This window comes from Theropithecus gelada, chromosome 16 (genome assembly GCF_003255815.1).
Source record: "Theropithecus gelada isolate Dixy chromosome 16, Tgel_1.0, whole genome shotgun sequence".
In the NCBI taxonomy this organism is placed as follows: Eukaryota; Metazoa; Chordata; class Mammalia; order Primates; family Cercopithecidae; genus Theropithecus; species Theropithecus gelada.
In genome coordinates this window covers 46,759,866-46,772,330 of record NC_037684.1, presented here as the reverse complement: position 1 = coordinate 46,772,330, position 12,465 = coordinate 46,759,866, and the positions used below count along the sequence as shown (strand labels likewise).

The following is a 12,465-nucleotide window of genomic DNA, read 5'->3' as shown; positions in this document are numbered from 1 at the left end:
TTTTTTTTTTTTTTTGAGACGGAGTCTCGCTGTGCTCCCAGGCTGGAATGCAGTGGCGTGATCTCGGCTCACTGCAAGCTCCGCCTCCCAGGTTCACGCCATTCTCCCGCCTCAGCCTCCCAAGTAGCTGAGACTACAGGCGCCCGCCACCACGCCCGGCTAGTTTTTTGTATTTTTAGTAGAGACGGGGTTTCACCATGTTAGCCAGGATAGTCTCGATCTCCTGACCTCGTGATCCACCCGCCTCGGCCTCCCAAAGTGCTGGGATTACAGGCTTGAGCCACCGCGCCCGGCCTTTTTTTTTTTTTTGAGACAACGTCTCGCTTTTGTCCCCTAGGCTGGAGTGCAATGGAGTAATCTCAGCTCACTGCAACCTCTGCCTCCCGGGTTCAAGCGATTCTCCTGCCTCAGCCCCCTGAATCGCTGGGATTACAGGCGCCTACCACCATGCCCAGCTAATTTTTGTATTTTTAGTAGAGACGGGGTTTCACCATGTTGGCCAGGCTGGTCTCGAACTCCTGACCTCAGGTGATCTGCCCACCTCGGCCTCCCAAAGTGCTGGGATTACAGGCATGAGCCACACCACACCCGGCCAAGTCTTTCTGTTTCTTTCGTGCAGTGCAGAGGCAGATAAAGCACCATAAGGAGACCACTTCCCCTGGAGGCTCAGAGAGGGCTGCCTGAAGGAGGTGGCATTTATTTGAGCTGGGCCTCAACGTGTGAACAGGACTGGGTCATGCATAGAAGGGAAGCGTGCAGGTTTGCAGCTGGCTGGAGCCAGATCATGTTCTGCTATCACCCTTCTACTGAATGGCTCTGACCTTTTACCTGTGTTTGCCACTTTTCCATCAGATTGGGCCATGAGTCCAATAGGCTCAGCTGAGACCTCGTTGGTTCTCCTTAGCCTGACTGCAAATAGGCTCAGCTGAGACCTCATTGGTTCTCCGTAGCCTGACTGCACCCCAGATCCTGGCAGCCCAAGCTTATGCCAAACAAGAAACACGCTGCAGGGCAGAGCCAGGCCGGGGAGAGACGTTCTGGGCGCCTGCTGTGTGCCAAGCCCTGTGCTTTGTATATTCTCATTTAACATCTAGCTGTCCTGCCATATGAGTGAAACCATCCCCCATTTAACAGCTGGGGTGGCCGGGCGCGGTGGCTCAAGCCTGTAATCCCAGCACTTTGGGAGGCCGAGACGGGCGGATCACGAGGTCAGGAGATCGAGACCATCCTGGCTAACACGGTGAAACCCCGTCTCTACTAAAAAATACAAAAAACTAGCCGGGCGAGGTGGCGGGCGCCTGTAGTCCCAGCTACTCGGGAGCCTGAGGCAGGAGAATGGCGGGAACCCGGGAGGCGGAGCTTGCAGTGAGCTGAGATCCGGCCACAGCACTCCAGCCTGGGCGACAGAGCGAGACTCCATCTCAAAAAAAAAAAAAAAAAGCTGGGGAAACTGAGGCTCAGAGAAGTCAAGTGGTATGCCCTTGGTCACAGAGCTCAGAAGTACAAGCAACTGGGATTCAAATCTAGAGCCAGCTTGCTTGGAGGGTCGTGCCTCCCGCAGCCTGGCCTTGTGCAGCTGCCCAGCACGGAGAGGAGATTGAAGGAAGGAGGCCTTCACTGCCTCCAGCCCCACCCCAGTGACCTCCCTTGAGCCTCCTGAACCACAGACATCTCTGACAGCCGGTTGCAGCGGGAGGGGCACACGTTGCTGTCACTTTATCTATAAGGGCACAGGTAGCACATATGACATTGCTTCTGAGCTGACATTTTTCAAAGGACATTCTTGGGAGATTTCCAGCTGTCTTAGCACAGGGAGCCCAGAGCCTCGACAAAATTGTGCCTCCAGGGACACAATTCTGAGGTTCTTCAGAGACACACGGAGACACATCACCCCTACCCCACCTCTAATCCAGAGGCTGCAGCCCCTGCAGAGAGACCCCGGCTGGCCCCCCAGGTAGAGGCATCCAGGGGACAGGCGGAACACCCTGCACAGGTGCGCTGCCGGCTTCAGGCTAGAATCAGTGCAGAGCCCTTGGGACCATGGATGAGAGAGGGGCTCCTGCTTCCAGTCTCCCACGGAGTTTCACAGGGTGACTTCTCTGTCATCTAGGGCAACACATTCCTCCCAGACTCCATGAGATTCAACAAGATAAGGATCCCCTGCCTGACCCCAAGGTCTCAACACCTTCCCTAAGGCTGAGTCTGGTGCCAGATCCTTTGGGCTGGAGATGAACAAAAAATCAAAAGGGCTTTGCTTGGCTTCCTCTTTTCTCCGGGGTCCTGCCTCCTTCTGGTCCCCCCTCCCCACTCCCATCACCAGGCCTGGAGTCTGTGCTCCCCATCCCCAGACCCCAGTAATTGCTGATTGAGTGGCTTTGAGGAGCTGTTAAGAGACCAGGGAGACGAAGCAGTCACTTGATTGCCTGGTGGCCTGGCAGGACGGCCCCTGAAAGCCCCCTTTGTGCTCGGCCGGTCCCTGGGAAGCTGCATTCAATTACCGAGGCCCGTGAGAATTGAAAGCCGCAATAGGAGCCCCTGGTTTCCCCCTCGCTTTCTTCTCTTCTCGCCCTACCCCCACCCCGAAAAGAAACAGATGTTCAGGGAGATGGAGGCGGGAGCAGCAGTCGCTGATGCAAAGCCCTCCTGCTTGGGCTTTGGAGGGCGGAGCGGAGGAAGGGGAAGACCAGACTCTGGCCTGCCTGGCCCCTCCCGCAGCACAAGCTCTGTTTGGCTCCTTGCTCTTCCTTCTGGTGCCTTCCATCCCCGAGATGCTGCCCATAGAGTGCCTGGGACCAGTAAGCATTCGGCAGATAGTAGCTGGTAGGACGGGGATGGTCTAGATGAGTGGGCTTTGGGATCTGGGCCCCTAGGAGGGCCAGAGAACCCCACTCCCCACCTTACTTCCAGTCCAGACATGCCCCTCTCTTGGAGTTGGGGGTTGGTGGGGAGCAGGCAGCTAACCTTCTTCTCCCATTCCAGCTGCCTGAGCACTGAGTTAGCCTCCCCAGCTTCCTGGCCCCTTCTAATCTCTGCCAGGGGAGCTTTGAGGCTTCTCACTCCGTCTCTTCCCTTTCCCACCCAGGCCCACTCTCACTGTCCCCATTGATAATACCTTTTACAGCATTCTCTCCTGGGTTAGCTCATTTCACCCTGTGAACTATGGAACTCTACCCATTTTACAGACAAGGACACTGAGGCTGAGACAGCCTGCTGGTAAGGGCCAGAACTTCCCCGTGCCACAAGCTCCTCTCCGCAGAGATTCTTTTCCACTGGTCCCACAGTCATCCTGGGGTTCCCTCCTCTGCAAGGCTGCGGCCTGGGGCTAGCCAAAATTCTAGAACCCCTGCAGATGATGCTAACAACTGTTCAAGTCAGTTAGTGGGTGGAGAGACCGAACCTGTAGGGAAAACTGGGGGACATCCCTGTCTGGTCCCCCACACTCACAGACCCTCACTGCTCCTGGGTGGGACAGACCCCCAGCCTCCTGCCTCACAGATCCGCGCTGCTCCAGGCCAGCCTCACTCGGCCCAGCGTTAGGTGCCCCCGCTGGGCATATGGAGTCTCCTGCCCTGCCTATACCCCCTCTTTGTTCTCCTGGGCCAGCAGCTGGGCGGTAGGCACAGAAAGGGGCTTGTGTTTTGCTGCATTGCGTCATGGGGCAGACCGAGCCCAGGGACTTTCCATTGTCTTGGGCAGCCGTCTGTGCCTGCCAAGAGGATTGAGGTCCTGGTGGGGGAGTGTCTGCTGGGGGCGGTGGCAAGGAGAGTGGCTGGGGTTGTAGAGGGGTGAGAGAGGGAGGGGAGGGGCCAGAGAACATAAATTAGCAGATGGACTAGGGAGTATTTAATTCCTGCTGGGAGTCGGGGTGGGGGGTTGTGGGGAAGCTCTTGTTCCCATCCTGTGGTCTCCAGGCAGGAGTGTAGGAGTTAAGAGGTGCGTGGGCTTTAGAAAATCAGGCAGATTGGAGTTCAAGCCCGGCTGGATCACTTCCCCAGCAAAACCCTCACCCTTCCTGTACTTTATGTGCCCCTCAGTACCCAGGCAGCATCGGTGCTCAGGTAGCCATAGGAGCTACAGCACAGAGGTGTGAAAATTAAATCCAGTTATACACGTCAGCATTTCGGACTGTCTGGCAGAGTGCCTGATCCAGTGGCAGGGGTCGTTATAGTTCTGTTCGTTGTAGCTACGTCCCTCGAGATGTATCCCCATGTTATGAAGGACTCTGAGTTCCTGAGAACAAGCCGTGCATCTCATTTCCCAAAGCCCAGACCCTTGGGACAAAAGTCCCCACTCCATTTTCTTTACCTGTAAAGCAGGACACAGCTCCCCATCCCAAACTTGTTTGGATTGGGCTACCTGGGTTTTATGTTCTATTTGGGTTGCTGTGATTCACTAACTTCCCCCAGGCAGGGGCATTCACTGGGGAGGACTGAGGAGGCCTAGGTAGGGTCCTCTGAGCTGCAGTGCACTGAGCGTGTGCTGTACACTGAAATCGGAGCACTTCTCTTCCAGAGAGTTCTGAGGGTGGTCCCATCTGTTGTCTTATTAGCTCTCAGAACATAGCTGGAGCTCAGGGCAGGGGAACGGGTGCACAATGTTTTTAGCTCCACAATTCGGATTTCACTTTCCAACCGAGATGGATTCTTGTTTGGGGCTGATGTCCCCAATAGATAGATGAAGCCCGTGCCTAGGCCATCAAAGTGTCGGAAAAAAAAGTCAGGAATAATTTAATATTTTTATCTTTAAAAAAAACAAAAAACAAAAAACTTCAGGTTGGGTGTAGTGTAATTATGCCTGTAATCCCAACACTTTGGGAGGCCGAGGCAGGAGCATAGCTTGGGCCCACAAGTTTGAGACCAGCCCAGGCAACAAAGAGAGACCCCTGTCTCTAAAACAAACAAACAAACAAACAAACAGGCCAGCCACAGTAGCTCGCGCCTGTAATCCCAGAACTTTGGGAAGTCGAGATGGGCAGATCACCTGAGGTTGGGAGTTCGAGGCCCGCCTGACCAACATGGCGAAACCCCATCTCTACTAAAAATACAAAAATTAGCCAGGTGTGGTGGCATGTGCCTGTAATCCTAGCTACTCAGGAGGCTGAAGCAGGAGAATCGCTTGAACCCCGGAGGCAGAGGTTGAGGTGAGCCGAGATCATGCCACTGCACTCAAGCCCGGACGACAAGAGCAAAACTCCATCTCAAAAATAATAATAATAATAACAACTTTAAGGTTTTAATTACATGAAAATTCTGAACTTTTGTTTAGATTTTTCTCATGCTTAGTTTGTAACCAAGTGTTGTTTTTATGTTGGATCACACGTGGACAGGCACAGGCATTTTTTTACTGCCTGGAGCCTCTAAAGGTCTTAATCTGGCTCTGGCTTTGTCCCCAGTCACAAAGTAAATCAGAAGCTGGACCAAGATGATGACTTAGTAGGTTGTGGTTGAACCTCAAAAACATGGCTCTGTGTCAGAGAAGCCAGACACAAAAGGCCACATATTATATGATCCCATTTCTATGAAAGTCCCAAATAAGTTAATCCCTGGAGACAGAAAACAGATTAGTAGTTGCCAGGGGCATGGATATAGGGAGTGCCCGGTGGGGGCAGAGATGGGGAGTGACTGCTTCCTGGGTACAGGGTTTTACTTTGGGGTGATGGAAATGATGCGGGGCTGGATAGAAGTGGTGGTTGCACAACATTGTGAAGGTCCTAATGCACTGAGTCATAGACTTTAGAATGGTTCACTTTCGGTTATGTGAACCTCACTTCAATTGAAAACAAAGCTAGGCTGGGCACGGTGGCCCACGCCTGTAATCCCAGCACTTTGAGAGGCCAAGGCGGGTGGATCACCTGAGGTCAGGAGTTCAAGACCAGCCTGGCCAACATGGTGAAACCCCATCTCTACTAAAAATAGAAAAAATGAGCCGGGCATGGTGGCAGGTGCCTGCAATTTCAACTACTCCAAAGGCTGAGGCAGGAGAATCACTTGAACCCGGGAGGTAGAGGTTGCAGTGAGCCCAGATTGCGCCACTGCACTCCAGCCTGGGCAACAAGAGCGAAACTGCCTATCAAAAAAGAAAAAAGAAAAGAAAACAAAATGAAACAAAGGTGAAGTAAAGTGACTCATGCCTGTAATCCCAGCACTTTGGGAGACCAAGGCAGGAGGATCACTTAAGCCCAGGAGTTCTAGACCAGCCTGGGCAACATAAGGAGATCTCATCACAAGAGAAAATTTTTTTAAGTTAGTAGGGCATGGTCATGCACCTATAGTCCTGGCTACTCAGAAGGCTGATGTGGGAGGATGGCTTGAGCTCAGGAGGTTGAGGCTACAGTGAGTTAGGATCGCACCACTGCACTCCAGCCTGGGCAACAGAGTGAGACCCTGTCCCAAAAAGTAAATAAATAAATAAATATAAATAAAAGTAAAAATAAAAAGGAAAGAAAATAAAACTTGCCAGGCGTAGTGGCTGACGCCTGTAATCCCAGTACTTTGGGAGAGTAAGGCGGGTGGATCACTTGAGGTCAGGAGTTCAAGACCAGCCTGGCCAATGTGGTGAAACCCCTAAATACACAAAAAATTAGCCAGGCATGGTGGCACATGTCTGTCATCCCAGCTACTCAGGAGGCTGAGGCAGGAGAATTGCTTGAACCTGCGAGTTGGAGGTTGGAGTGAGCCAAGATCATGCCAGTGCACTCCAGCCTGGGTGACAGAGTGAGATTCTGTCTCCAAAAAAAAAAAAAAGAAAGAAAGAAAATAAAAACTCAGGTCTTCTGATTCTGTCAGGTATCTCCCAGCTCTAAGCCAACCCCATAGTAGACCCTTCCGGTCTGGGATCTGCTCTGAAGGAAGCAGCAGGCGGGCACAAACGGGCACCAGACCCCCTTGGCAGCGAGGGAGCTGGGAAGCCCAGAGTCCAAGTCTTGAAAAAGGCAGAGCAGGCCAGGCGCGGTGGCTCACACCTATACTCTCAGCACTTTGGGAGGCCGAGGCAGGTGGATCACCTGAGGTCAGGAGTTCGAGACCAGCCTGGCCAACATGGAGAAACCCCATCTTTACTAAAAATACAAAAAATTAGCTGGGCATGGTGGCAGGCGCCTGTAATCCCAGCTATTCAGGAGGCTGAGGCAGGAGAATCACTTGAACCCAAGAGGTGGAGGTTGCAGTGAGCCAAGATTGGGCCATTGTACTCCAGCCTCGGCAACAAGAGTAAAACTCTGTCTCAGAATTTAAAAAAAAAAAAAAAGAAAAAGAAAAAGGCAGAGCAGAGTGTTGAACCAGAATGCCCTGTGCCTTCCGGCCCCGACCACAATAGCCTATCCCTACGGGGCCACTGACACGCCCTGATTCTCTGTCCTCCCAGGGAAGTGACAGCGAGTACGAGGTCGACTCAAACCACCAGAAGGCCCACTCCTTTGTCAACCACTACATCAGTGACCCCACATACTACAACTCGTGGCGGCGGCAGCAAAAGGGCATCTCAAGGGCACAGGCCTACAGCTACACTGAGAGCGACTCGGGTGAGCCAGATCACGCCGCCGTCACCAACAGCACCAGCACCCAGCAGGGCAGCCTCTTTCGGCCCAAGGCCAGTCGGACTCCAACGCCCCAGAACCCCCCTAATCCCCCAAGTCAGCAGAGCACCCTCTACCGTCCCCCCAGCAGCCTGGCCCCTGGCTCCCGGGCTCCCATAGCAGGATTTTCATCATTTGTTTGACATCGGAAGAGGAAAAAGCAAGAAAGAGAAAAGGCACCAAACTCCTCCTTCGCCCTCCTCTCACCGCCTGCCAGAAACACCAAGAAACCAAGTCAACTTTTCACCTCCTGAGTTTATTTTTCCAGAGATTCCAGGGCCAGCAAAGCCGGCGTTCAGAGGGAGGGAGAAAACCGTGAGAGGATGTGTGTGGCCAGCAGCTCTTCGGCTTTGAGATGGTGGGGTTCACTGCTCCCTTGGGAATTACACGGAGCTGGGGAAGTGGTTGTGTCACTGCTGTGGACACAGAGTGGGGTGGGCCTCTGGAGAGAGAGGGGGAGCGAAGGCTGAGGACTGGAGGCCGCCAGGCAGGCGTGGCTGAGGAAGAAGCTTCTGGATGTCCACCCAGCTGCCCCCTTCCAGTCCCTGCGGGACCCCTGGACCCACTGCCACTGCTCTCTGCAAAAAGGATGGGCATCCCGGAGGCCACGCCTGCCTTCTCTCCCTGCTCCTCCTTCCCCTCTCCCTCCATGCCCCATCACCGTGGCTGGCAGGCATCGGACAGCCTTGTCCAGACCCCCTGTCCTGTCTTGGCAACCTCTACTGCCCACCTCCCCTGCTCAACTTCTCCACCAAGCATTTGGTTTATTTAGAAAAAGGAAGAGGAAAAAAAAAAAAAAACTAAAGGGTGAGAATTTGCGTAGCGCCTTCCTTGTTCCTGCATATTTTTTAAAATTTTGAATCCAAGGAAGAGAGTCCAAGGGTAGAGGAGAAATCCCCCACAACTGACCCTGCCTCCCTGTGCTGGAATTGACTTTCCTGCGCACGGACAAGGAAAGGTGAAGTCTGGGGAGCAGAAGTGTAAATAAGGCAACTGGCCTGGGCACTGTGGGATAATTAGGTTTAATGCATTGTGGGCAAGATAAGAATGACGCTGTGACTGTTCTCTTTCTTCCAATCCAGGTTCCATCTGTCCCATCTTTAAAGGACTAGTCAGCTTCCCTCGGCTGGGGAGTGGGGCACAGGTGAGGGATCTCCCTCTGGGCAGACATGTCACTCTCCAGTGGATAGATCCTCACCACACACACACACACACACACACACACACACACACACACACACATCTCCCATGCACTTGCAAGGAACAGGGTCTAGGGATCCTCTCCAGAACAGACTCATTTGGGTCCTCCTAGCCAGACAGCACACTCACTTTCAGATCTGTGTCCCTCTCGCTGTCGCCTGGCAGCCTCCTAAGCACAGACGCATAGGAGCCCAGAGGGGTGGCCCAAGTCCCTGGTCCAGAGGCTGAAACACCCAGAATTTGCTCAGTCTGCCTAGCACCCAGTTTACAGACAAAGAAGCAGAAGCACCCTAACCTCCAGTAACAGCTTCCAGGCTGGGCTCTGCCTGGCCAGGGCCGGGAGGGGAAGGGGCAGGTCAGGAAGCTCAGTCCAAAGTGGACCCAGCATTGGAATTGCACGCCCAGCAGGGGCAGGTCAGATGGGACCAAGTGACAAGAATAGCTGATGGGAGGGAAAGCCTTTACACACACACACACACACACACACACACACACACACAATCTGCTCCAAGGAGTGTTCTGAAAAAAGCCACATCTTGTGGCCAGGATCTTCCTATCCACCTGGTACTTACAGATCTTACGGATGCCAGGGTTTAGGGAGAGGCCTTTCCATCTAACTCCATAGGTTGTCCAAGGCCCTCTGTGAGCTCAGCCAGCCCTGTAAGGCCAGCCCAACACCTGCCCTACCGCTGAGATGAGTGGCAGATGGCCCGCAGAGGCCTGTCCGATTCAGCGTGGGCCCCTTCGTGGAGCAGGGCTCTCTGTGTGTGCTGTGCACAGGCGCTGCTGGCCCTGCCCAAGAGGAGATGATGCCCTATTGGGGTGGGTGAGCAGAGTTCGAGGAAGCCTAAGTAGGAGATGTGGGAAACAAACCAAGGTAAGAGAGAGCCTGGACCCCTCCCCACCAGCCCCTAGTCAGTCACTGTGCTAATGGTGACCAGGAAGGGAAGTCAGGGTCTGGGGCTCAAAGAACGGGCACACCCACCGTGAGTTTTTCCGGAAGCACTTGACCCCTGGGAAATGTGAACAGGGCAGTGCTGGAAGATGGCTCAGCAGACAGGCCAGCCCAGCTCCAGCGTCCGAACAGTGATTTCTCCAGTGAGGAGGCCTTGGAAGGGAAGCACAGTCTTCCCCGAAGGAGAACCAGGGGCTGAGGTTTTGCCCCTCCAGGAAGTAAGGTGCTCTCGGGGCCTCCTTGAACTCATCTGGGGGCTGCAGTGGAGTCAGCCGGACACCCTGCCCCACCCCTGCCTCCTCCGCCCCCACCCTCTGCAGCATCTGGCGTCTCCATGACAGCACATCTGCAGCTGCCGGCCTGTGATCCTGCTGCGCGGCTTTTCTTTTCTTTCCTCTCATCTTTTTTTTTTTAAATAACTTCATCCTTTTCCCTCTCTGCTGAGCATTTAACCATTTAAGGAAGTTCCCAGTTTGCATTAGGGAATTATTTTAGCCCAGCCCAGTGAGGGATTATTTGGGAGGAAGCAGGGGTGAGTAAAAACATTGTGTCTGTGTATATATCGCACATGAGGCCAATTTTCCTTTGCCTTTAATGAATCACCTAGTGCACTAAGATATTCCACCCCCTGCCTGCCCCACACGCTCATTCGCACCCGTGCTAACACCTACGTGTACACGCGGGATGGTGCCCATGCACACCTGTGCTCACGCACATGCACACACAAATATGCACAGAACACACATCTGTATGTGTGTTAGCAAAGAGACTCCTGCAGTTCCCTCTGATGGCTGGAGCCGTCTCGCCCCTGTGGAGGCACAGGTGGCCTGGGTTGCTTGCACTTGGGGCGTGACTGGGATCCATTGTCTGAGAGGGCGAGGACACCATGCAAATTTAGACAAGCCCAAGAGATCAGGCTGGGCCCGCGGTGAAAGTCCCACACTTAGTCAACACCCCCCTATCCGGAATATTGTCTCCGCAGCCCCAGCCACAGCTGGAAGCCCAGGTCTGCAGCTGTGGAACTCTAGATTTTTTAAGGACACATCTCTTTGCCCTTGCTTACATATCTACTGGGACAGCCGAGGTTCCCAACCCTCCTCCAGACACCTGGCCACGTTAGAAAGGGGTGGTGGGCCCTGCCCATGGTAATGGGGACCCTTCCTGGCCTGTGATTTTCTGAGCCAGTGATGCCAGGGCCCCTGCCTGTTGTGGGGCTCCACCCAAAGCAGGTTCACACCAGGACACACCTGGCACCTTTGGCATTGCCTCCCTGTGCCCTAAGCAATATCCCAGTGTTGCACCCAGGAGCCCACGCTGGGCACACCAGGGCTTTCCCCTTCCTGGCTGCGCCTCCAGAGTTGACGTCAGCTCCACACCCACACTGCCAAGACAAACCAAAAAGATGCTCTGGGCTCCAGAGCCACCGTCCTCCTAGGGCTCCAGAGAGCTTGCAAACCCAGGCTGCCTCTCCTTCTGTCCATCCCTCGCCACCCGGCCCCCAAAACTCCCACCCCCAAACCTGACACTGCCGTGATTTAGAGGAAACAAGGACACAGCAGGGACTGCCCCACCTGCTGCACGCTGCCTCGAGGCCTTCTGTTGCTGCCCACACCTCCCTGGGCAGTGCTTCTAAAGGTGCCAGAGCCTCACCACAGTGCCACTCTGACTGGGCAGGGGCTTCCCTCAGCTTCCCAGAGTGCACATCTGAAGGTGCCTACCCTGGGTGAGGGGCTGGTAGGCAGGAAGGTAGAGGGGAGACCATCTGAGCAGCCACCACCCACTCCCCAGTGCCTCTGTATGGCCCTTTCCAGGGACACCCACGGGCATCCGCACATGGCAATCCTGACCACCACCTGAGCACAGGTGCCCCCTTGGGACCACCCCCCCTTCTCTTTGTTTCCATCAGAGTAACCAAAAGCATTTAAACGTGTTATCGTTCTCCATCCATCTAGACTCCAGAAACAAAAATCAACACAAATCTTTATTTTTTGATTTAAAAGATATAACAAAAAATTATGGGGAGAGTATTCATTATGGCAGGTGTCTGTCTGTAAGAAAAAAATATATATCTCTATGTCATATAGCGTGTTAGCAGGTTTATTTTTTAAATGAAAGGTAAGAAAGATTGATTTGAAATATATACCACGAGAAGTCCCGTGTCCTGTCAAACTGTCAGTATTTTATAAATAAACTTTTTTTTTTTGGAGTTTTGAAGCAACATTCTTTTCCTTCCTGTTACGTGAACGGGGACACCTGTCCCAGTATCATACCCAGCAATTCATTCCCCAGATAGCCATTTTTAGCCATGCTGTGCTTTTGCAGAGAAGAGTCAAGGGTCTGACTTATCTACTCTCTTAATTCATAGGTGAGTGGACATCTGTGCCTTCCAGTGAAATGCACTATTTTTTTTATTTTAAACTTTCAGAATAAGAATCTACTTGATGCAATATGCAAATGATAATGAATAATAATACTAATAATAGCAATAGCTAACATGTCTATGGCATTCACTCTGTGCCAGGCACAGTTCTAATCACTTTACGTTTATTAACTCATGGAATCCTTGTGACAGTCCCGAGGAGGAAACCTGGGACAGGGAGACTTTAAGTGGCTTGCCCTTGGGGAGTGGTGGAGCCAGGATTTGTACTAAAGCCTTCTGGCTCTTAAGACATGACGCTGCCTCTCTGATATTTTAAGGCAAGCTCCTTGTCCATTTTTATTTTAATTTCTGGAGCTA

At 53.1% G+C, this 12,465-nt stretch overlaps 1 protein-coding gene across 1 annotated transcript in view; it reads left to right on the top strand.

Annotated features, from left to right (window-relative positions):
• SDK2 (sidekick cell adhesion molecule 2) overlaps positions 1-11,935 on the top strand; it is a 311,805-nt gene extending 299,870 nt beyond the window's left edge. Inside the window, exon 45 of the mRNA XM_025361915.1 lies at positions 7,363-11,935. Within this exon, the coding sequence (XP_025217700.1) occupies positions 7,363-7,716 (354 nt within the window). The 3' untranslated portion in view covers positions 7,717-11,935. The remainder of the gene's footprint in view (positions 1-7,362) is intronic.
• Positions 11,936-12,465: the final 530 nt, after the last annotated feature.